Source organism: Lichenostomus cassidix, chromosome 17, assembly GCF_008360975.1.
Source record: "Lichenostomus cassidix isolate B80296 chromosome 17, HeHo_3.0, whole genome shotgun sequence".
Lineage (NCBI taxonomy): Eukaryota > Metazoa > Chordata > Aves > Passeriformes > Meliphagidae > Lichenostomus > Lichenostomus cassidix.
In genome coordinates, this window is record NC_139497.1 from 4307684 (window position 1) to 4328591 (window position 20908).

Consider the following 20908-nt stretch of genomic DNA (forward strand, 5'->3'; position numbering starts at 1 on the left):
TTATTTTCACAAGTGCCCCTGCAGTAGTTTTCTGTTGCCCCCAGCTCACTGGTGAGCATCACATTGTGCCTCCTTGTGCCAGCTCTTCTGCAGAGGAACTCAGCTGTTTCCTGCAGAGTTCAAACGCTTGCATTTTTTTTGTCAATCACTATGATTTTAATGTTTGCATTACAGAAGAGCCCAAAAGCTTTAGCCAGGGCACAGTCCTCCCGATCTGTGTGCTTACAGATGTGTAACACAGACCTTGCCCTAGGGGTGGAAGGAAGATGTTGGGAATTCTAGTAATACTCCTATAAAATACGGGAAGACCTGTGTTTTGCAGCATGTTTCATGATTATCGTGGTAAGCTTTGATGTGCCTGTCTGCCCATGCTGAATCACCTGTTTTCCTGTGTTTCTGAGAGCAGAATTGCCTCTGGAGTAGCCACAGAGCCTCTCGCTGGGTGCTGCATCACAGCACAGACATCCTCAGCAGAAAGGTCGTTTTGAACTCTAGCTCGTTATTTTTGCCTTTTGCTTCAGAACCCTTAAAGTCCCTGTCAGCTAGGGTTTAGCTGAAGCCTTGCAACTTGCCTTTTGTCTTCTCAAATGATGGAGCTGAGCCCAAGGGAACAAATGCCATTTTAATGGGCATCGTTATGTAACTCATTACATAAGTCACTGCTGCCTTCAAAGGACTCGTGGCAAAAGTGGCAGGAGCAGTTGATTAAAAATGTGCACAATAGCTTCATTATGACACGGGGAGAGATGTCTGCTGTTATTTTTCATCTGATAGCTTTTAAATATGTGCATCCAGCAGAGACCCAAATGGCCTTTGAAAAAGGAACCATTTGTGGAATAAGATTTTTAGACTCCGTTCTTTCTAACAAGCCACAAGAATCAGGACAAGCTGGAAGATGAACTATAACCCTTTTTTAAGGTTGGGTCTCCTCTAAAGCTGCAGGGTTTTGGTGTCTGAACACACAGAGAGTGAGAGGAGATGGAGGGTTTAATTTTTCGGGTGAAGGAAAGACAAGGTAATGTATTCCAAAGTTTGTGGGGTTTTAAGTAAAGATAAGTCTCTTTTCAATTAGTTTTATGTGACCCACACATTAGACAAGTTGAGCAGTTGAATTCCCCTTCCCAGCTGCTGGAGCCTCCCTGCCACGAAGCAGGAGTGACACAAACAGGACCAGGAGGTGCAGAAGCAGGCAGGGGGTTATTTCCCATTTCTGAAGCCTTACATGAGGCAGGTGAGTTGGACCCAACAGCTGGAAACTCTGCTATGACTGAGCTCTGTAAAAGGCTGAACTTTCACTTTGACTTGAAAGAAAATAATTTGCTGCTGGGTTAGGTTGGTGGAATTCACCAGCTTGTGTGTTTTGACTTATTTTCCAGCCTTCATCTGAACCCAGGTGGAGAGTGACCATTTGACTATGGCAGAGGTGGATGTTGGACTTTGACTTGCTGCCTTTCTCCTAAGCAGCCTTAGTTTCTTCGCCCACAAGCACATAAGCTGATTTATCTGCCTTCCCTCTTAATCCACTGTTGTTTAAAACCTGCAGTTCTTTCCTCACCAGATGTAGCTTTCCGTTGGCAAACTGGCAGCAGCAGCACCCATTGCTGGAGCTGATGGGGAATCAGGTGGCTCCTGGTTGGCCATGGTCACCTTAGCCATGGTGTGCCTGGTCTGAGAGCTTGAGTGACACTGAAAAACCCCTGTGGCCACATCTGACAGCAGGGCTGGTTGGAGCAGGCGTGTCAGGCGAGCTCTCTGGTGGTGTGTGTGTGGTCAGACCCCAGACACGTGCCGGGGGAGACCAGCCTGGGAGCTGAGCAGGGCCGTGACTCAACAGCTGGAGCACGTTCAAGCACGGCAGAGCTGGAGCCTGGCTAACAGGGATGGAATTAGCTATGAAACGAGTGACGCAGTCAAGGTTCCAGTCAGAAATGGAGAAGCTCAGGTCCGTAATAAAGTCATTTTGAAGGGATTTTTTTCCAGTCTGCAGCGGCAGAACATCCAGACAGATGAAATACGAGGGGATGGAAAGTCAGTGGTTCCTTTGAGACAGAAACACTTTGATACAACTTTTTTTTTTTCCCCATTCCAGTTGAAATCACTCCATTGAGTTTATTACCATGACTTTTCCCATTCGTCTCACAAATATTTGGACACTGCATAGAAGTAAGTGTGGGGTACCCTCCTCCTGCAGACCAGAGAGGAGCAAGCCAGTGCTGAGGCTCCAGCTAAACACTGCTGGCTATTCATCAACAAGAGGCGAGGGTAATATGATAGAATAATTTCCAGTGGGCAAACTCCCAAGCTCAGAACAAGCTCAATGCTGCATTAAGGGGTTTGGTTACTGTAGATGGGCAGGAATGAGCAGAGGGACAGGAGAAGTGGTTTGAGCACCGCCATGGCTCTGTTTTCTGCTTCTCTCTGTATGTTATCAAATTATTTAATCTGTAAAGGCATGCTGTGCTGTTTGAAGTTTTTAACTGGACAGACATAGGACATGTAAGGTATTTAAACTAGGATATAGTACAAATAAAGTGACTTTTTCAAAGCAGACCATTGCTTTGGTAGCCAGTTTAGGAAGTCTTGCTTAGATATGGTCTTTGCAGGAGGGTTTCAGACTTCATCAGTAAAAGCTTAGGTCCCTTACACTTGTGAGCTGGAATACCTCCCTACTCCAGCATCACTTCTCTTTTATACCACTTCATCCAGATTCATTACAAAGCAAGTTCTGTTTGTAATGCTTGAATGATATATCAGCTTGCAAACTGTAAAGCCCAGTGTGCCGAATAATTCTGTTGGCATTCACTGAACATAATCACAGGAGCTCCACAGCTTGATCCATGAGTAGGGGGAGAGGGCTGAGCGCCTGCAGAGTGATGGAGATGCTCTACCAGAGTCACTGACTCACCCTCTGCTCTGTTTAGACAAGTTGCCTCACCTCTGTGCCTGCTTCCCATCTGCAGAGTAGGGTTAGGACCTGACTCTTTAAGGATGAGAACGATGTGTTTGTAATGTGCTTGGAACAAGAAAAGCGCTATTTTAAGTGCTAAGTGTAATTGAGTGTGAGAGAATATTGGTTTGTGACTCATTTGTTTAACTGCAAATGCATCAGAAACTTGTGAGCAGATGAGAGCTGGAAAGTGCTCGGTGTAGACGGAAAGCTGTGGCAGTAAAAAGCTGCATTAATTTGTGATCCTCAAAGCAGGACTTAGCAGGGCTGTTCAAACAATAACATTTATTATTTTTGCAAATGTCAGCTGGTTGACTTCACCAGTACTATTTTAAGCAGCTCCTTTTCTGCTCCAGCCACTTGCTTCTGTCCTTGCTCTGTGGGTCTGTCTTCCCTCAGAGTGTGGCACACAAATGGTTGGGTGTTTGGTGTGACCAAAGGGTGGAAAGAACAAAGGGACAGTGGTTGGCTGGTGTTGATGGTGATGCTGTCAGCAGAAGAGGAACTTTCTCTCATGACAAAACATCTCCTTTTGGAGGTTCCTGACCAGGCACATACATTGGTTCAGCCATTCATGTGCTTTCCCATAAAGGTGGGTAGAGATGCCTGGTATCAAGGAGAAAAGGAAATGGAAATCTTTAGAAATCTTTCTCCCTTCCTAATATCTTGGCCTACAATGCAAAATTGTCACCACAGGGTTTTGGAGGCATTGAGTGTTTTCTTACTGAGCCCGGCAGTTTGGATCTCACTGCAGCCCGTGAAGGAGCCAGACACAATTTGTTGCTGTCACCATTATTTCCCTGCAGATTAATTATTATAATTGTTTGCCAGTTCTCAAAAAATTAATTCAGAGCTATGACTTCTCATGGCAAGCGTGCATATGCGTGCAAATATGGAAATTCTCATATGGTGTATGGAATAAATACAAATTATTTTTTTGGGGGAGGAGTGCAAGAGTGTTATCACAGCAGCCAGGAACTCTCTTCAGTGGTGACCGCCAGCACCCTGTGGAGCCAGAGAGGTTTTAAAGGTTTGGAGATCCTCTTGTGGATGTAAAGCACTGACGTAAATTGTTGCTAAGTTGGGGTGCCAGCTGCTGTAAGTGATTCTTCAGAGGCCAACTGATACGCCTGGATTTATCTGCAGTGGCCAAGGTTTTTAGTGCCTCCCTCCTCAGTGCACTAAACAGGACTTTATGACACAAAGAAAACCTGGGAGAACATTCACTTCTGTAAGTGGAGAGCAGGTCTGCAGGCAGACTAGATTAGCATCGGTGCTCATTCAGCTTCCATTCACAGGATGCCTGCGAAATCCTGGTCTGGAGGCCATAGTTGGTGTTGGACAGTGTTGGTGAGTGTTTGCTCACAGCAGGGCCATAACACACTCCCAGGAAACCAAGATTCAGGGGAGACAACCCTTACAGGGAGGGAGGCAAGCACAGGTTCCTACGCTTGAGCTGTGGTTAGGTGGTTTCTGAGAGTACCAGGCAGGGTTTGCACTGCTCTGTGGTTTTTAGCTGCTGGGTGCTTGATTTGACTCAGCAGCCTTTGCAGTTTGCACTCTGCATGCTAACGAGGTGCTGCAGTGCTGCATGCATGGGGCTGTCCTCTGGACTCACTACAGCCAGTGCAGTTAATGCCCAAATAATCCAAAAGAAAAATTAAACATACAGCAAAACTGCTTACTTTTCTTGATAATGTAGTAACAGACAAGTTGGGTGACTTCTGCTGAATTATCTGGGTCACTAGAGAGCAATTCAGACCTTCATTTATTAAAGTGCTCTTTGCTCAAAATACTTCCTAAATTGCTCTCTACAAGGCAGCTTAGTTTTTTTTTAGCTTCATGGTTAAACAGATAAAAATGTATTTCAACAATAAGTCTGTGTATGGCATGATTGCAAACCTTTGAGACTTCTGCTTTTAGGTATTCAAAAAACAATGAAAATACAATTTTTAAAAGGGATGAGCAGTTCTGCAGTTCAGCTCCTTGAAGGATGCCCCACTGTCGAAATCCTCTGTTCTGTTGTTTGCCTGGTACCCTGGAAATTAAATCCATTGCAGATGACAAGGGCTGGTATTTTTGTTCAGATTATCCATGGAGCCACATTCAAAATTGATGCTGCTGAGTGGGTAGAGATGAGCATCCTGGGAAGGGCATTACTTGGGGTTGTGTTGTCCATCCCTGAAGCAGCCAGGAGTGCTGGGTTACCAGGCAGAGCCCTGCACTGACCCACAGCCAAGGGCTCTGCTCTGCCAGAGGTCTGGGAATAAGTCACTTCATCCCTTGACTCAGTTGCTCATCTCCCAAAGAGGGTCGATGATTGCCTCCTTTGTAAAGTACTTCGGGACCTGCTGGAGATAAGTGCTTTGAAGTGAGGTGCTTTTCCTCTTCCCTCCAAGGCACAGAGCACTGGCAATCCTGCTGTCCCTGCCTCTGCTTTGCAGTGTTCCTGCCTCCAAGGGAAAGCAGGAAATGATGGTGACATTGTCGTTGAGGAAAGCAGGAAATGATGATGGTATTGTGGTTTGAAACATAATACAGAGCCACAGTTTATTAATTGTCTTTATTGTGTTCCACTCAATAAATGTACGTGGTGCAAGTGTCTTCCAGATAATGCTGTAACAATGTCCCTGGTTTCAACGTATTTGCCCTAATCCAGTAATGCTTTTCTGTGTCTCTCTAGATTCTGAGCGTTCCCATCTCTCCTCGTTCACAATGAAGTTGAAGGGCAAGTTTCATTCACCAAAAATAAAGAGAACACCCTCAAAGAAAGGAAAGCAAGCTGACGTGACAGTGAAAACACCAGAGAAGTCAGTGAACAAAGTAAGCAAAGGCCATGTTGTTATCCTTATATTTTCTTGCTTCCTGGTATTCAGTTTATCATAATCTGGTGGGTGACTTTGTCCTTTGCATAATTCTGCAGCTCAAGGATCCTCAGGGTTACTTTATGATTGCCTATAAACAGCACTGTGTAGTATTAAATCAAGGCATGTGCTTCCCTCTGGAGAGCATGATGAGACCTCTCTCTATAAGCATTTAAATATCTCACTGTGGAACGTGGTGTATGGCCTGACACATCCTCCCCACATGCACACCCTGGGGGTTATGCTTACAGCTTCCAAACAGCTGCCTGGTTTTGGGGTGTGATCCTTTTAAAAACCCCAAGGCAAGCACATCCTTGAAGCTGGTCCAGAGATGTGCTCAATCTCTGATGACACCAGCAGGGAGAGTCACACAGATGTGTTCAAGCAGCTGCTGATCCAGCACAATGTTCCTCACACCAAATGTACTCCAGGTCCTCTAAGAAATGAGGTCACAAAGTGATCTGTGTTATCTCCTGTTGTGACCTGATTATGTAGCTGGAGACTATCTCTGTGACAGTACTGTTGAAGTCAGTTTTCAAGTACAAATTGAAGCCAGAAGTTAAGAACAGTTGAGGTTGTTTGTGGTAATTAAACATCATTTTCAGCTGTTAAAAAGTCTCATCCAATGTGCAGTGCCAGACATGTAGAATTTTTCTGATTATCTCTGCAGAGAGTTGTTGCAGTGTTATTGAGAGCAGCCAGCAAGATAAAGTTTTCTTAGGCTGTGTGGCTTGCTTAACACCCAGAGAAGTCTCTGCAATGCTTCCTCACCCTATTCTGCACCATCAGGTGGAAGATGATGAGGACTTTTTTCCCAGGAAGCTGTGGATGTGCTTTCTCGGGAGCCAAACACCTTGCATTGCTGACTGCTATTTAAAAAATAAAATTAAAAAAAAAAAACCCAAACCAACAGTGAGAGTACTCCTTGAAGGTTTTCAATTCCAATGGTGTTTCAGGATGGCATCTTGAGATAATTTAGAGGCCTTCCTTTAAATTGATATGTGACCACATTAAATACATTAGAAAATGAAGAGCTCTTTTCAAAATGTATTTGCTGTAATACCACATGTTAATAATAGATGAAGTTTTTGCTTTTCTATTTTTCCCCTAAAAACAGTGCAAGAGGATTTACTAATAAGCCATTCTGGACATCAAAACCATTTTTAATGTACAGATTGGGATCTTTTTAAATTGGAAAACAAAACACTTGCAATAATTTTTATTACTGTACATGATTATTTAAGCTGCATTCATTTTTATACTGCAAAATATTGTTGATTTCTGGCTCATTCCTTGTTTTAATAGCTACTGTCCAACTAATCAATTAGTTGGATGTAGTCAGCTCATTAGCTTTGTGTGGAGAGAGTGGGGAAGAGGTTGTGCCTGGATTGCTGCCAGGTTTTCTCATTGGAATATAGACATCAGTTGACAAACGGGAGATATTCTGTCAGAAGACTCACTTGGTAAACCAAATATCATCCTTTTCTCCCTCTTAAGTACTTAAGATGCTATTTTTGTGCTCTTGAAGTGGATAATCACTGTAGAGCAGAAATAGCAATACTAAAAATTAATGTGAAATCACGATGTGTAAGCTGAAGGAGATGCTCAGCTCATGCAAACATCACCTTCTCCTCTTCCCCTTTATACCTGAATAGGGGCAACACTGGGGGAGTTCTTTTCAGAATTTCCTTTTGTCCCCTGAATCCTGTCTGTGTTCTTATCCTAAGGCATATTGTAGGAACAGGAGTGTCTTTTCAATACTATATACAGACTTATGATAGGTTTTACACTGCCAAAATGTAAGGAAAAAAAGGATTTTGTAATTGGGTGTATTCTGTACAGCTCACTGTGACCCTTTGTGGGTCAGCTGTGTCTCATACATGATGCATCTGCAATTTGATTATTTAAGGGAAAACTTCAGAAATCATCCAAAAATATCTATATGTGTCAGGCAGGGAGTGGAGAGGAGATGCGGTTTTGGCTGAATTTTGACTTTTTCTCATTTAATGCCCAAAAGAGAAATGGGGGGAGAATTAAATGAGAAAAATGAGAAAAGGGGAGGAGAAACTTCCCCATACCTGGAAGTGTCCCAGGCCAGGTTGGACGGGGCTTGGGGCAACTTGGCCTAGTGGAAGGTGTCCCTGCCATGGCAGAGGGTGGAATGAGATGGGATTTAAGATCCCTTCCAACCCAAACCATTCCATGGTTCTGTGTACATACTCACACATCTGGGTATGATACCTTTGGACCTTGAGAAACAATTCATTACAAAGTGCTCCTAGGAAATGTCACCTGAAGAATTAGCAGGGGAAAAAAAAAAAGAAAATAAGGGCTGTGTCCCAGACAATATCCGGTGACTGGATTTGCATCCCTTGGGGTGCTCAGCGGAAGGATTTGTGTTTCCAGTTGTCATTCAGCCCTGAACTCTCAGTCAGACCCATCCCTCCTGTGCACCAGGAGAGTGTTTAAGCTATTAAGTCACGAGCCTTTCTACAGGAAACAGTTGTTGAATGAAATCCATAAACAGCCAGGAGCAGGAACTGCAGTCCACATTTTTTCACTTCTGTTTGAGAGCTTTGACTGCTGGACCATGGTCGTACTTACCCAGGGAATATACAGACTCTGTGATCCCTAAAATGTGTGATCATTTCATATGAAGTGCAAAACCTTCTTGGGAGAGAGGCTAAAGCTCTTCACAGATTAATGGTTGGACTCAATGATCTTAGAGGTTGTTTCCAGCCTAAATGTTTTTATAATTTTATGTCCTGGAATAAACTGTGCAGTGGTGAGGGCACATCCCTGCAAAATGGGAGATGTCATTTTTTATACCAGTGAGTTGCCAGGATGCTCCTCAGCAAGGGAGTTCAGGGCACTTTTGGCTGCACATCAGAACTTGAGGTTCCTGGCAAGAAGAATTGTCCAAAGGGGAAGCAGCAGCAGCAGTTGGGCACTTCCCAGATGAGAAGGAAAATGACAGGGTGGTTTGCAGTTCTTGGATTGGGACTTAGACTTCTGATGTTGGAGCTAGATGGAACTTGGGATTCTAATCCTTTTATGCAACTGGCCCCAAATTACTAACCAGTGCTGCCTATAAATTGTTCTTCCTAAAACCTTTTGGGCTGCTGGCCTGATTTTGCAGAAAAGCAGCATTTTAACAGCTGACAATAGTATGGGGAGCACACAATGCCCATAGGTCATTAATTCTTGAAGCTGAATTTACTGAGGAGATAATGGATGAAATCTGACTCTGCTAAGCTCTCTGCTTCTTTTCCAACAGTGTTTAGTAGTTAATTTAAATCTCACTTAGGAACTACTTGTGGCATTATAAGTCCTCTAGGCATACTGTTGTAAACTTTTAAAAAATATCCCTGTCCAGAAGGCCATTGAGGTATCACATATCACTTCTGAGTTTCTTCTTCTGATGTTGGTGGTGGCACAGAAATTGGTGACCACAACTCAGCTTTATCCCAACGAATTGTTCCCTTCTGCAACATTCCCTTCTGCAACATTCACCAGTGCCAAAACTTAGCTTTTACAGTTTGTCCTCATGGAAAATTGTGTGAATTGTCTTGTTCCAGCAGCATCACAAAATGGTTTAGGTTGGAGGCTCATCAGAGTGGAGTGTATTTGAGTATTTTCATGTATTTTACAAGGACATGTAGTAATTGGACAAGGGGTGTTGCCTTTAAACTGTCAGAGGACAGGTTTAGATTAGATATTAGGAAGAACTTCTTCCCTGGGAGGGTGGGGAGGCCCTGGCACAGGGTGCCCAGAGCAGCTGTGGCTGCCCCTGGATCTCTGGAATTGTTCAAGGCCAGGCTGGATGGGGCTTGGAGAAACCTAGGATAGTGGAAGGTGTCCCTGCCATGGCAGGGGTGGGACAAGATGACCTTTAGGTCCCTTCAACCCAAACCATTCAGTGGTTCTGTGAAACTTTTTTCTTTCACCCTCCCAGTTTAGGGTGTGGGTTTCCAAGCAGTGCCCTTGATGTCATCAGTAGTGTTAATCTTTGCCTAAAGCTGATCAAGATCAACCTTCAGTTTGGAACACAGGTAATTCTGAAAGTTAAAGTGTGGGTGTAATCTTGCACTGACTATTGCTTTGAAAGAGCAGTAATTCAATTTAAAAGTGTTCGTGGTAGAAGGGGTTTTTCCACTCCTCCTGGAATATACCTCAGTGTCACCATACTTTGGGTGTGTTAAAGGAACCCTGCCCTTATAAATAATGAAGTTTTAACATATCTCCCCTTTTCTTTCCCTCCTGTTTAGAATGTATCATGGCTAGAGGAAAAGGAGAAGGAGGTTGTCAGTGCATTGCGCTACTTTAAGACTATTGTGGACAAGATGGCAATTGATAACAAGGTATTAGAGATGCTGCCAGGCTCAGCCAGTAAAGTGCTGGAAGCCATCCTGCCCTTGGTGCAAATTGACCCACGCATCCAGCAAAGGTGAGTTTCCTTCTTGGATTTTGGGACCATGACAGACCAGCAGGCTCCTTCTTTATCTGAAGAGCTGCATCGCACGGGAGGTGCTGATGACGTGTCTGCTATTTTTGCTAATTACAAGGTGGTTTTCAAACATTTAAAAGCTGATTCCCTGCTGTGAAGAAGCTCATGCCATGGAAGGATAAAGCAAATCAGGCTGCTTTCAGAGAGGAGAAAGGGATGATTGTTAGCATAAACTTGGAAATCCATCATTTTCTAGGGGGAGATTCTCCTCAGATGCTATTCCTGTTTCTGCAGTCCATGGTGATATCCTAAAAGCTAACAAATCCAATGGCTTCACCTGAAAAAAAGAGTTTATCTTCAGAGAAATCCTTTTTTGTGTTCAGTTTATCCAGCCTGGTATTATAGAAGTCTGAGCCTGCACTCTTAACAGCTTTTTTGGACTTTAGTGGATCAGATACAGAAGTAAATAGATGTACTTCAGCAGATTACCCAGTCCAAGTTCATTCCTGCCACACTCAACAGATTACTGGTTTATATTTTAACAGATTATGTGTATTATGTTTTTACCAGTTAGGCAGTGGGTTTGAAGCCAGGAAAGAAGCAGAAATTTGCCAAAGCCGAGCTCAGCATGGATTATAAGAATTTGTGGTGTTGCCAAGCCATAGAGATATCATTGATGTTCATCCCATGGATGCTGGAGCAGTTGATTTACAGAAAACAAACAAACACTGTTGAATAAAATGAAAAGAGCAAAGTTAGCACTGACAGAGAAAAGCACAGAACTAAGCAGAGAAATGCAGGTGTTTGGTTCCTGAAGTCCTGCCAGATTTTGTGCTGTTCCTGTTTGTCTTCCCATTAAATATCTCCAGATTTTTTTCTTTCAAATGCTTATTTCAGCGCTGGCACAGGGAAGGTTTATAATGTAGTTGAGGCAGCACTGGGGTGCCAAATACTTGGCAAACAGAGATGCTCAGTTTTGTTTGCCCCCAGTGCTCAGGCCAGGGCTGCTTCTGGCAGAAGGAAGGGGAAGTGGGTGAGGATCACACCTGTGGCTGGGACAGGTAAGATCCAGTTTAGGTTGGATCTGTCAAACCATAATGAGCAAATCTGTTCGAATGGGAATGTCTTTGAGCCAGTGATAAGTCTCTCTTTCTGGAAACAGTGTGCATTAAAGCACTGATCTCTGCATGCCATGCCTTTCCTCGTCTCAAAAAAACCCCAAAAGGTTCCAACCTTCCCCAGCCTTCTCAAAAAAGCCATATCCTACTCTCCCTACCTGTATACTTCAGTGGCAGGACACAAAGGGATGATCTGATGGTAAATCCCCCTCAAGAAAAGCGAGCAAGACTTGTGTCAGTGAAGAATAAAGCCTTACAATTATTGTTGGACTTCTTTTTACTTTAGGGGAAGCATTTGCATCAAGGAAAAAAGTAATTAAATCTCGCACAAAATGGGCTTTCAATTACTGCCTCCTTAGAAGGAAGCAGACTGAAGATTAATGGCAAAGAAATCAAAGCCTTAGAAAGAGATGGGGGAGGGCCCTGTTTAGGAAATATCTCTTACCAAGCTAATTTCATTTGAAATGAGAACAAATGGCAAGCAGCAAGCTATAAAAAAACAAAAAACAAAAAAAACAAAACCCCAAACAACCAATAAAGTCCTTGCCATTGTTTGTATCCCCTGGTTGTAACTTGACAGTAGTTCTTTCCCCAGTCCTGCAGACCTCATTCACCTAAATAAACTCATTGAAACTCGTGGGCTTGACTCTTTTCTCACAGATAATGAAATTACTGGAGGTAAGCCAATGTAAAATGGATACCAGAGAGAAACGGGAAGATTTGGAACAACTTGTATCAGTAATGATTGCAAGATTACACCTTCTCTTATCTGTTTATGGTTTTGATGCAGTTTGAAATTGATTTAACGTGACAAAGAGCTGCTGAAGCGTTGCCATCAGCAGTACTGTTAACACACCTTGTTTAGTAATGAAGTCAGTGTTTTCAGAATGGCCAGGAAAATGCCTGGGAGCACTGTTGTTACAGTTAACTTTTATTTAGAGTTGTCATCCTTCCAAAACTTTTTTTTTTTCCCCCTTCAGAACAATAGCTTCGATTCTGTTTCTCATTAAAAACCAAACAAAGCAACACCCTTCCTCTTTCAAACCTGAAATTCATTCAGTTCAGTTTCTCTAAAGAAGTAATTTTAATTACATGTTTTCAGGCATTATAAACAGTGAGGCAGTGATTTGTAAAGGAATGAATAGAGTCAGCTCTCAATGATCCAAGGTGGTTTTGGGGAGAGCTAATAAGGAAGAAGGATAATACTGAAATAACATAGCTTGAACTTAAATGTAGGGCTTAAATACTTATCTTTAAAGTTAAGGCATAGGATGGAGCCATAAATTAAAATGGAAAGAATGTTATTTTTAGCATTGCTGTGTTAACCTGCATCCCAGATAATTCCTTCTGATACCTGGGAATGAGCTGTTGATGGTTTGTGCCTTCAAACTGTCATCATTTGGTGCTAGAGAACAGGAGAGCAGCTGCAGTGGAGGAGAAGCCTGAGCTTTGTCAGCTGCTCAACACAAACTCCGAGTGTCAGAGAGCAAAGGAGTGAAGTGCACAGTGTGAAACTCACTCTCCTAACGTTTGATAACATCTCCAAAATTTCTTTTTGTTCTTTTTTCTCAACTGCTCCCTCTCCTGCTGTGCAGCTCTGCCATCTCATCCTGCTACAGCCGAGTGTACCAGAGCCTGGCCAACCTCATCCGCTGGTCTGACCAGGTGATGCTGGAGGGGGTGAATTCAGAGGACAAGGAGATGGTGACAACAGTGAAGGATGTCATAAAAGCTGTTCTGGATGGAGTTAAGGTACATGAGATAAATATTGTAAATTTTATTGTGAAGAAATATAATCATGTATTTTAGAATAGATACATGTAAACTAGGTTTTTAGGTGCAGGGAAAATATGAAGGTCCTATTTCTGCCTTCAGTAAACTACCCCTTGAATCAACTGTTTCCTAAGTGAATTGTTCCTTCTTGGAACATTTTGGCTCTTAATGTGAACTTCTGGCATGCTCACCCTGGCATTTGGATGGATTGGAAGGAGCAATGAATCTTTATTCATCACTGGATTAAATTTTCAGCGAGTCATTCCCAGTCTCCCATGCAGATTACAGGACACAGTTTTGTACATTTTATGTCTAGGCAAAATGAAAATGCTCCCTGTCAATGCCCACAGAGAATGAAAGACTCCAGCTCCATCTTTTAAAAGAAATTTCAAGGGATTTGTCAGTGATACATCACCACTCTAAGCAGCTGGATTAGGGTGTGGAGCAGGTGATGAGCTATACCCAGTTTTCTGGAGATTAGTTTTACATTACTAATGGAAACGTTTAACAGAAACCTTTGTACCCATTGTCAGACCTGCTTGTAGCATTCCCTCCCTGTTCCACCCTGGAAAAGCTGTTGGCTTTCCTTGTACCTCCTGGGATGGTTTTGGTAGCCATTATTTGTGTCCCAGGCTTGTCTCTGGGCTCATCACTCACCTGTCTTAGCACTGCAGGTAAAAGTTTTGTTGACCTGGGCTTAGGGCATTACTGGACAGACTCATATCTCCTGGGAATCTTATTCTGGAAACTGCAGAGGAAGTTAAACCACTTTCAACAGCAGGGCTGAATCTAAAGGGGAATGATTAAATGGGAATGTTTAAATCAACTATGCAAGGAAAGTGGGGATAGAACTGCAGCAGGTGTTTCACCTAGATTGATGTATCAGGAACAGGCATCTTTCACTGTACTCAGTTTTATTAAATGGAGTCAAATGCAAAAAGGAAGTGGATCTCCCAAGTTTTGACTGTCACATTTTCAGGCCTCTTGGTTTGGTGTCTGCGTCATCTGGGTATCTCTTTAATGTTACTCAAACACAGATACTAAAATCTACTATTACTTTATGAGCCTTTTAAATAAATATCTTTGAAACAAATCATTTCCATCTCCTAAAGAAGGCAGATTTTCCAGGATTATTTTGCACAGTATGCTCTTTAAGCCACGCTGTAAAAGTAAAGCTGGTCTTAAATTTGCACAGCAGGAGAGAGGAAAGGAGTTTAGCCTAAAATCTCAGCTGCTGTTAGCATTGGAATTCAGCAGCAATGTGCAGGACATGAAAATCTGTGCTGTGGTATCTGAACTGTAACACCCCAGCAAATGGTGAGTTACCACTGATGGAATCTGCACAGTCCTGTGGAGAGATGTGTTATCCCCAGCTCTGGAACAGAGTTGTGTGGTCTCTTTGCAGGACACATTGTCCTTTGACTTCAGGCAGTATTTAAACCCTTGGTACCTGTTGCCTTTCAGCCAGAGCTGTGTCCTTTCTGGATTGGGGAAGATCTTGGATTGGGGAAGGCCTTGGGTGTCTGTTCATGAGCCAGCCCAGCCTGGGCATGTCCATGCAGCACTGAGCCTGAGCTTGGAGCCCCTTAGCAGCATGGCTATATCAGTCTCTGCTTTGTTTTTAGACTGAAAGTTATTTTGGCCTTCCAGTTGGAGCTGGCTCGTGTCTGGTCAGCCTTGGAGCAGATGTGTGGCTGTCTGGGGAGATGGGAGTGTGTTTGCCCATCAAGAGGTCAGCATTTGGAAGCAGCATGCTCTCAACCTCCTGCTCAGTGAGGAACAAGGTTTATTTTAGAAGTGCCAAGCCAAATTTCAGGTCTGGAAGCAGAACTGAGAAGATGGACACTTCTCTCCACAGTAGAGCCTGTTTTGTTTTTCTGGCAGATCACACAAGATCCACTTCCACATTTCAGTGCTTACTTCTCCTTTATTTTCAGAATGGAGCATAAAGGCGTCTCTTGTTCACCTCTCTGTTACTTGATATTTTGATCTCAGGTTTTAGGGCCTTGCTAGGCAGGAAGAAAAAAAATCCTTGGTTTGATTACATAACTTCGCAAAAATCCATCTCATTGTGGAATTTCCAGCTTGCTGAAGTAGCATAGTTTGTAGAGAGGCTTTAATTATCTCTAATTACTGCTGCAGGAATCTCTTTCCTTGCTGATAAGGAATAGCATAATGTGCATCTGGCTCGGTTGTGTGCTGATTACCTCTGTGTGTATGCTAAAGATCTTGGCTTGATTTCCAAATGCTAGTTCTCATTTGGGGATAGCAGAGAGGAGAAACATTCAGGGTCTGGTGCTATTTGTCAGAGTTTGAAAGTGATCCTCTCAGGTAATGGCAATCATATGTTGCCTTGGTGCCTCTGCTGGAAGATGCTTTGGGGTTTTTTCTCCCCAGTCCCAATGGTTTGAATAATTCTTAACATACTTTTGAGCCAAGTTGGATTGGTTTTGTCCTGTTTTAACCTACCTAATGTGCTTGAGGGTCTCCAGAAACCTCTTCAGCAGGGGAATTTTGTCCAGAGGGCAGGAAGGGGACAATCCATTGTGTCATCACTCAGCCCCATGGTGCCAAATGCAGCCAAAAGAGTGGAGTGATGTTGCTCATCAGGACACTTCTCAGAACACACTGTTCCACACCAGGGCTCTCTGTCCCAGCAGGGACATCTTCACAGCTTTAGTCCCCATGGACATCTGTTTGTGCTCCCTCTTCCTTCCCCCTGTGTGGGATTTTCCAGGGCAGCTTCTGGGAAGCTGGGTGTTTGTCCTGGTTTTGGGTAACACAGTGTACATTCTGTTGGAGCACAAGCTCACACCAAGAGTGTAAGTAGAGCATGGAGACCAAAGTCAGCTGTGGTGGACACTTGGACTGTGTTTGCACTTTATTTCTCTTGTTGGGTGTGTCTTAACCCATGGAATTTCAGCTTGCAGTAGTGCTTTATGTAAAACTGCCAGGACTGGAGTATTTTCCTTCCTTGGAGGGATGATGGCAATGATATTCCAGTTGTAGCTACTGCATTGAGAGAGCAATGCCAGTTGTTTCCAAACTCCACAGAGAAGAACATGAAGATGATACTGGAATGATGACGCTGTACTTCAGGCTGCTTTAAAAAGAAAATAAAATTAAAATTGATCCCTTTTAGTTTCCTTTGTGTAATATGCTGGGAAGCCAATACTGTCAGGAAGCACTGCCAGTTTTCCAGCCTGCCTGTAAGAGGGGCATGTGTTTGTCTCTGTGAGCAGGAGATCTATTTGTCAGCCTCAGACATCCATAAAATGTTCTCTCCATCTTTCTGGCGTGAATGATTGTTGCTTTGACTGCTGGCAGACTTAGAGTTCAGGATTATCATGCCCTTATCTCTTTATCCAGAGACTTATCTGCCTATAACAGATACACTGCAGTAGCTCCTTGAATGATTAAGACTTCCATTGCTAATGTGTTAAAAGGTGGCTTCAGGGGAAGCAGGCCTTTTAATAAAGGTGTTCACTGTTTGATTTTTTGTCAGGCATTTTACAGAAAACTTGCTTTTTGAAACCAATACATTCTTATTTATAAAATACAAGGCAATTCTTTTTTTTTTTTTTTTTTGCTTACTCCACTGGTTAAGACTGTGTTGTACTTAGATTTATGTATGTAAAGCCAATTTACCATTATCTAGGGTGTTGTGCGGACTGGAACACATTTGTGAGATAGAGGAAAGAGGAAGCACAGCAAAAACACAAACGTGGGTTTGTGTGGAATCCCCATACAGTCAGGGGTTATGAACTTCACTCAAATATGGCCAAACTTCCTCTGGGTTTAGGCTGTTCCTTAGCAGCTGTTCTGCATCATTTCTGTGGCTCTGTACCAGACCTAAACCCAGCTCAGCTCTCTCTGTGTCCACACTAGCATTAAGCCTTAAGAAAGAGTTTACTGAAATAGTGTCTTTTGTGTTCTAGGATGTTTAAGCAAATAATGATTATTCTCTTTTTCTTGTCTCCATCCATCAGGAGCTGGTCAGACTCACTATTGAAAAGCAGGAGCATCCCTCTCCCACAAGCCCAGTTAAACCCAGTTTACCAGCATGTAAATCTGACAGGTGGGTCACTGATTTCTCCTGTGTGCAGGACTTACACAGAAGGGATAATTTCTAACTGCTGACAGCTGAGTTAAATCATGCAGCTGTTCTTCACAGAGGGTGGTGTAGTGTTCTTTATGTAGCCCCATCCATTTCAGTGGGATCACTAAAGGAGAATATGCTATGATGGGAGAGACACTAAAATCAGGCAGTGAAACATCCCTTATGTTAAGTGCACACTGTACTCTGCATAGACATAGAATTCCACCTGCAGGTGCAAATTCTGCCTTCTGCTCTAGGTGTCTGTCTTACTGCACATGATTTAAAATAGGTTTGAATCTGTCAGCAGGCTGCATTCCAGCTGTGGTTTATGATCTACAATCTGTGTTTTGCATGTTGCAGCCCATCAGAACTTCCCCTTACCGACCGAGAAATGGAGATCCTCAACAAAACAACTAATATGACTCAATCCAATGAGCTCCTGACTGACTCCATGGATGAAGAAGTTGCACCTCCTAAACCCCCTCTGCCCAGCATTCGTGTGGCAGAGAACAGGTAATTCTGACCAGCCAGCTGACTGAAGAACACCAGTGCCTCTTACCAGCCTGTTGCTTTTTAAACAATATTGCAAAATGTGCACAAGAGAGGAGGGTTAGTGTTGCTTTTGAATTTCCAGTCCTCCAGAGTAATTCTTCCCTGTTCCTACTTTGTGTTCTGTCGTCTCATTTTCTGTGTATTTTCTTTTTCTTCTCTTTTATGTGAGGATAGTGCCATGCCCTGACACCCACACATGAAAGGCATCACATAATAACCTTATGTAAAATGGTGTGAATTCCCCACTGTACACTTGTCTTGGGCTGCTGTATCTGATGGGAAATGTTCCTTTAACCTCAGGGGGCAGTTACCAATCTGTCCTGCACAGCCAGGTTGTTCTGCTTTGCCTGTCAGCTTGAGAGTGAAAGCCAACTGTGTGAAAAAAATCTTGTGCTTGGTTGTTCTTCCCCGGTTCTAGGAGTAACCACATGAAAGTTTCTATGTTCTATTTTGAGAAGGAAGAGAAAACCCCCAATTTGCAGGTTTTTGTGTGTGTGTGTGTTGTTTTTCTTCTCTAGTACTGGTGCTAATGGCTGGTGTGAAAAATATGTGTCCTGTTAATGTGAAAATGTGACATCAAGGGCTGTGGCTGACAAAAAGAATCACATTTCTGTGTATTTTATGAATTCTCAAAGGTTATGTAAAAATTTCCTGGTATATTCCAAGAACAAAGTATGTGTGCTCTTGAGAATTTCTCAGGCTTGATGACTACCAGAATGACGTGTCGTTAGAAGCAAAAACTAAAAGTCCAGGGTTTAAACTCTCACAAGTTACTGCTGATGTGTGGGTCTGAAATAGATTCATGCCAAAACCTGGGGCCCTCACAGTGCACATGGTGAGAGCAGCTCAGATCCTTTGTTCCCTGAAGTTCACCAAGAAAGAGGAAGGGCAGAAAAAAAATATTCCTGTCCTGTAAATTTGTGAAGCTTTGAACATTTTTCAAACCTGGAAGGTTTGAGAAGGGGGAGGGATTTCCATGAATGGAAACAATATTTGGGTCAACCAAAACATTTCATTTGGATTTTCACTGCTTTTATTAAGAAATAATTACTGTGGTAATTAGCTCCATTAAAAATATGTCTTAGGAAAGCATTTGGTTTTGTTTTAGAAAATACCATGCTTAAAAAATAAATCACTGAACAGGACCTTACCTGTAAGAGAATTCTTAAATTGATGTTTGTTAGTGGATACATTTTGCTGCATAGCTCCTGGCTGACAAAGCCTTTCTCGGAAAATAACCTGTGAAGCTTTTGAATGTCTTTTTGCTGGAAGAGTGATGGAAGCATCAATTAATTCCTGTTGTGTCTTGCAGCCCTCCACCAGCACTGCCCCCTAAAAAACGTCAGTCAGCACCTTCCCCAACCAGAGTGGCTGTTGTGGCCCCCATGAGTCGAGCTACCAGTGGGTCCAGTTTACCTGTTGGGATCAACAGACAGGTAATGGCATAACCCCTGTGTGGAAGCCAAGGGAAATGTGCTGTGAGCTGGAGGAAAAGCTCAGGGAGATGCTGTGACCTGCAGCCACACAGATCCTGCACGTCTCTGCTCATCCCAAACAGCCCAGCACAGGCAGCCTGGAGTGGGAGTGTCAGTGACAGCAACGGCAGGATCATAAATAATGTGAACAGCTTAATTTTTTTTTACAGTGTTGTTCGGTTTAATTAACAAATTGCTACAAACTTTGTTGCCTTGAGCGGTAGCAGAGTGTGAGGATGGGAGTGGTTGAGTGTTGCCATGTTCAATAGATCAGGGGATGGCAGCTGGCTGAGCTCCCTGACATCTCACCAGGGTTTACTCACAGGCCAAGGGACCATGTGGCTGAGTGAGATCAGAAGTCTGTCTTCATCCAGTCACAATTTGAAACATCTTTCAACTCAAGCAGTAGTTTGAGCTACTGCTCTGACCACTGCTGGTGCTTTGGGGAAATTTGTGCATTTTCTGTAGAGAAATGGGGAAGTTGTGTGTGTATTAATCACATTCCATTTCTTGTGCTAGTCTGGGGTTTATGAGGTTGTGAATGGCTGGGTTTGCTTTACACTTTCAGGAACTTACTAGCTCAGCAGTGAGGGCCTGAATCATCTTAAATTGCACAAAAATCAAATCTTGTCCTCATCCCCAAAGCCTCAGCTCTGGCTTAGGGAGCCTCTGCAGTAGTTTGGCTGACCCAGATAGAGCTGTGGCCACTCTTCAGTTAAAACTGCAGTCGCACTAAGGTTGTTCTGACAGAGTGGGAATAGTTAAGGGGTTCATTTGCAGGTTAATAAGCTTGAAGTAATTTCTGAAATGGGGCTGTAGTCACAGGCACAGGAAGTTGTATCTCATTTATTTTCCCTTTGCATGCACCTGAGCTAACCAAGTATTTGCTAAAGCCTCAGGTATGTCTTGAGAAATCTTGCAGTGTGATGACAAGCAGTCATGAGACATGTGTAGCTGTGAAGAACTTGATCATCTTCTCAGCATCTGTAAAGTCCAGTGTGGGCCACAGCAATCCCTGCTTGAGATCAAGAACACACAGAGCTCCCTGGCATGGGCTATTTACCAGATCAGAGGGTTTCTGTGTTCTCCATGAGCTTAGAGAGAGCCAGCAGCACTGATCCTCTCCCCTCCTGTGAGCTCTTTGCTCCTCGAGCTGCATCTTCCTCACTAGCAAGCTGCCAGGACTGATTGTGATTTGATTTTTTTTTTTTTTTTAATAATCCTGAAGGATTTTGATGTTGACTGCTATGCCCAGAGGAGATTGTCAGGTGGAAGCCACTCCTACGGGGGGGAATCTCCTCGCCTCTCCCCATGCAGCAGCATCGGCAAACTGAGCAAGTCTGACGAGCAGCTGTCCTCCCTGGACCGTGACAGTGGCCAGTGCTCCCGCAACACAAGCTGTGAAACCTTGGGTAAGAGGGCTTGGGGGGCCTCATCCCTCTCATTTGGGGGCTGCTGGGGTCCTCATCCCTCTCATTTGGGGGCTGCTGGGGTCCTCATCCTCTCATTTGGGGGCTGAGGTGCAGAAGTTGATGTGGTAAATGCACTGAGCTTGCAAGCGTTGTCGTGGAGTTGCTGCAGGTGGTTCAGTGCAGAGTTACTCTGTCAGAGAGAAAAGCCCAGGGGAATATGT

General features: G+C 43.5%; 1 protein-coding gene across 7 annotated transcripts in view; it reads left to right on the plus strand.

Moving 5' to 3' along the window:
* The window catches only part of RAPGEF1 (Rap guanine nucleotide exchange factor 1), an 82091-nt gene that overhangs the window by 25576 nt on the left and 35607 nt on the right, over positions 1–20908 (plus strand). For all 7 annotated transcript variants that reach the window (XM_085076965.1, XM_085076964.1, XM_085076963.1 and 4 more), the window contains 7 exons: positions 5631–5770; positions 10080–10258; positions 12972–13128; positions 17139–17227; positions 17609–17761; positions 19113–19236; positions 20504–20687. In XM_085076965.1, coding sequence (XP_084933091.1) covers positions 5631–5770; positions 10080–10258; positions 12972–13128; positions 17139–17227; positions 17609–17761; positions 19113–19236; positions 20504–20687 — 1026 coding nt within the window. The remainder of the gene's footprint in view (positions 1–5630; positions 5771–10079; positions 10259–12971; positions 13129–17138; positions 17228–17608; positions 17762–19112; positions 19237–20503; positions 20688–20908) is intronic.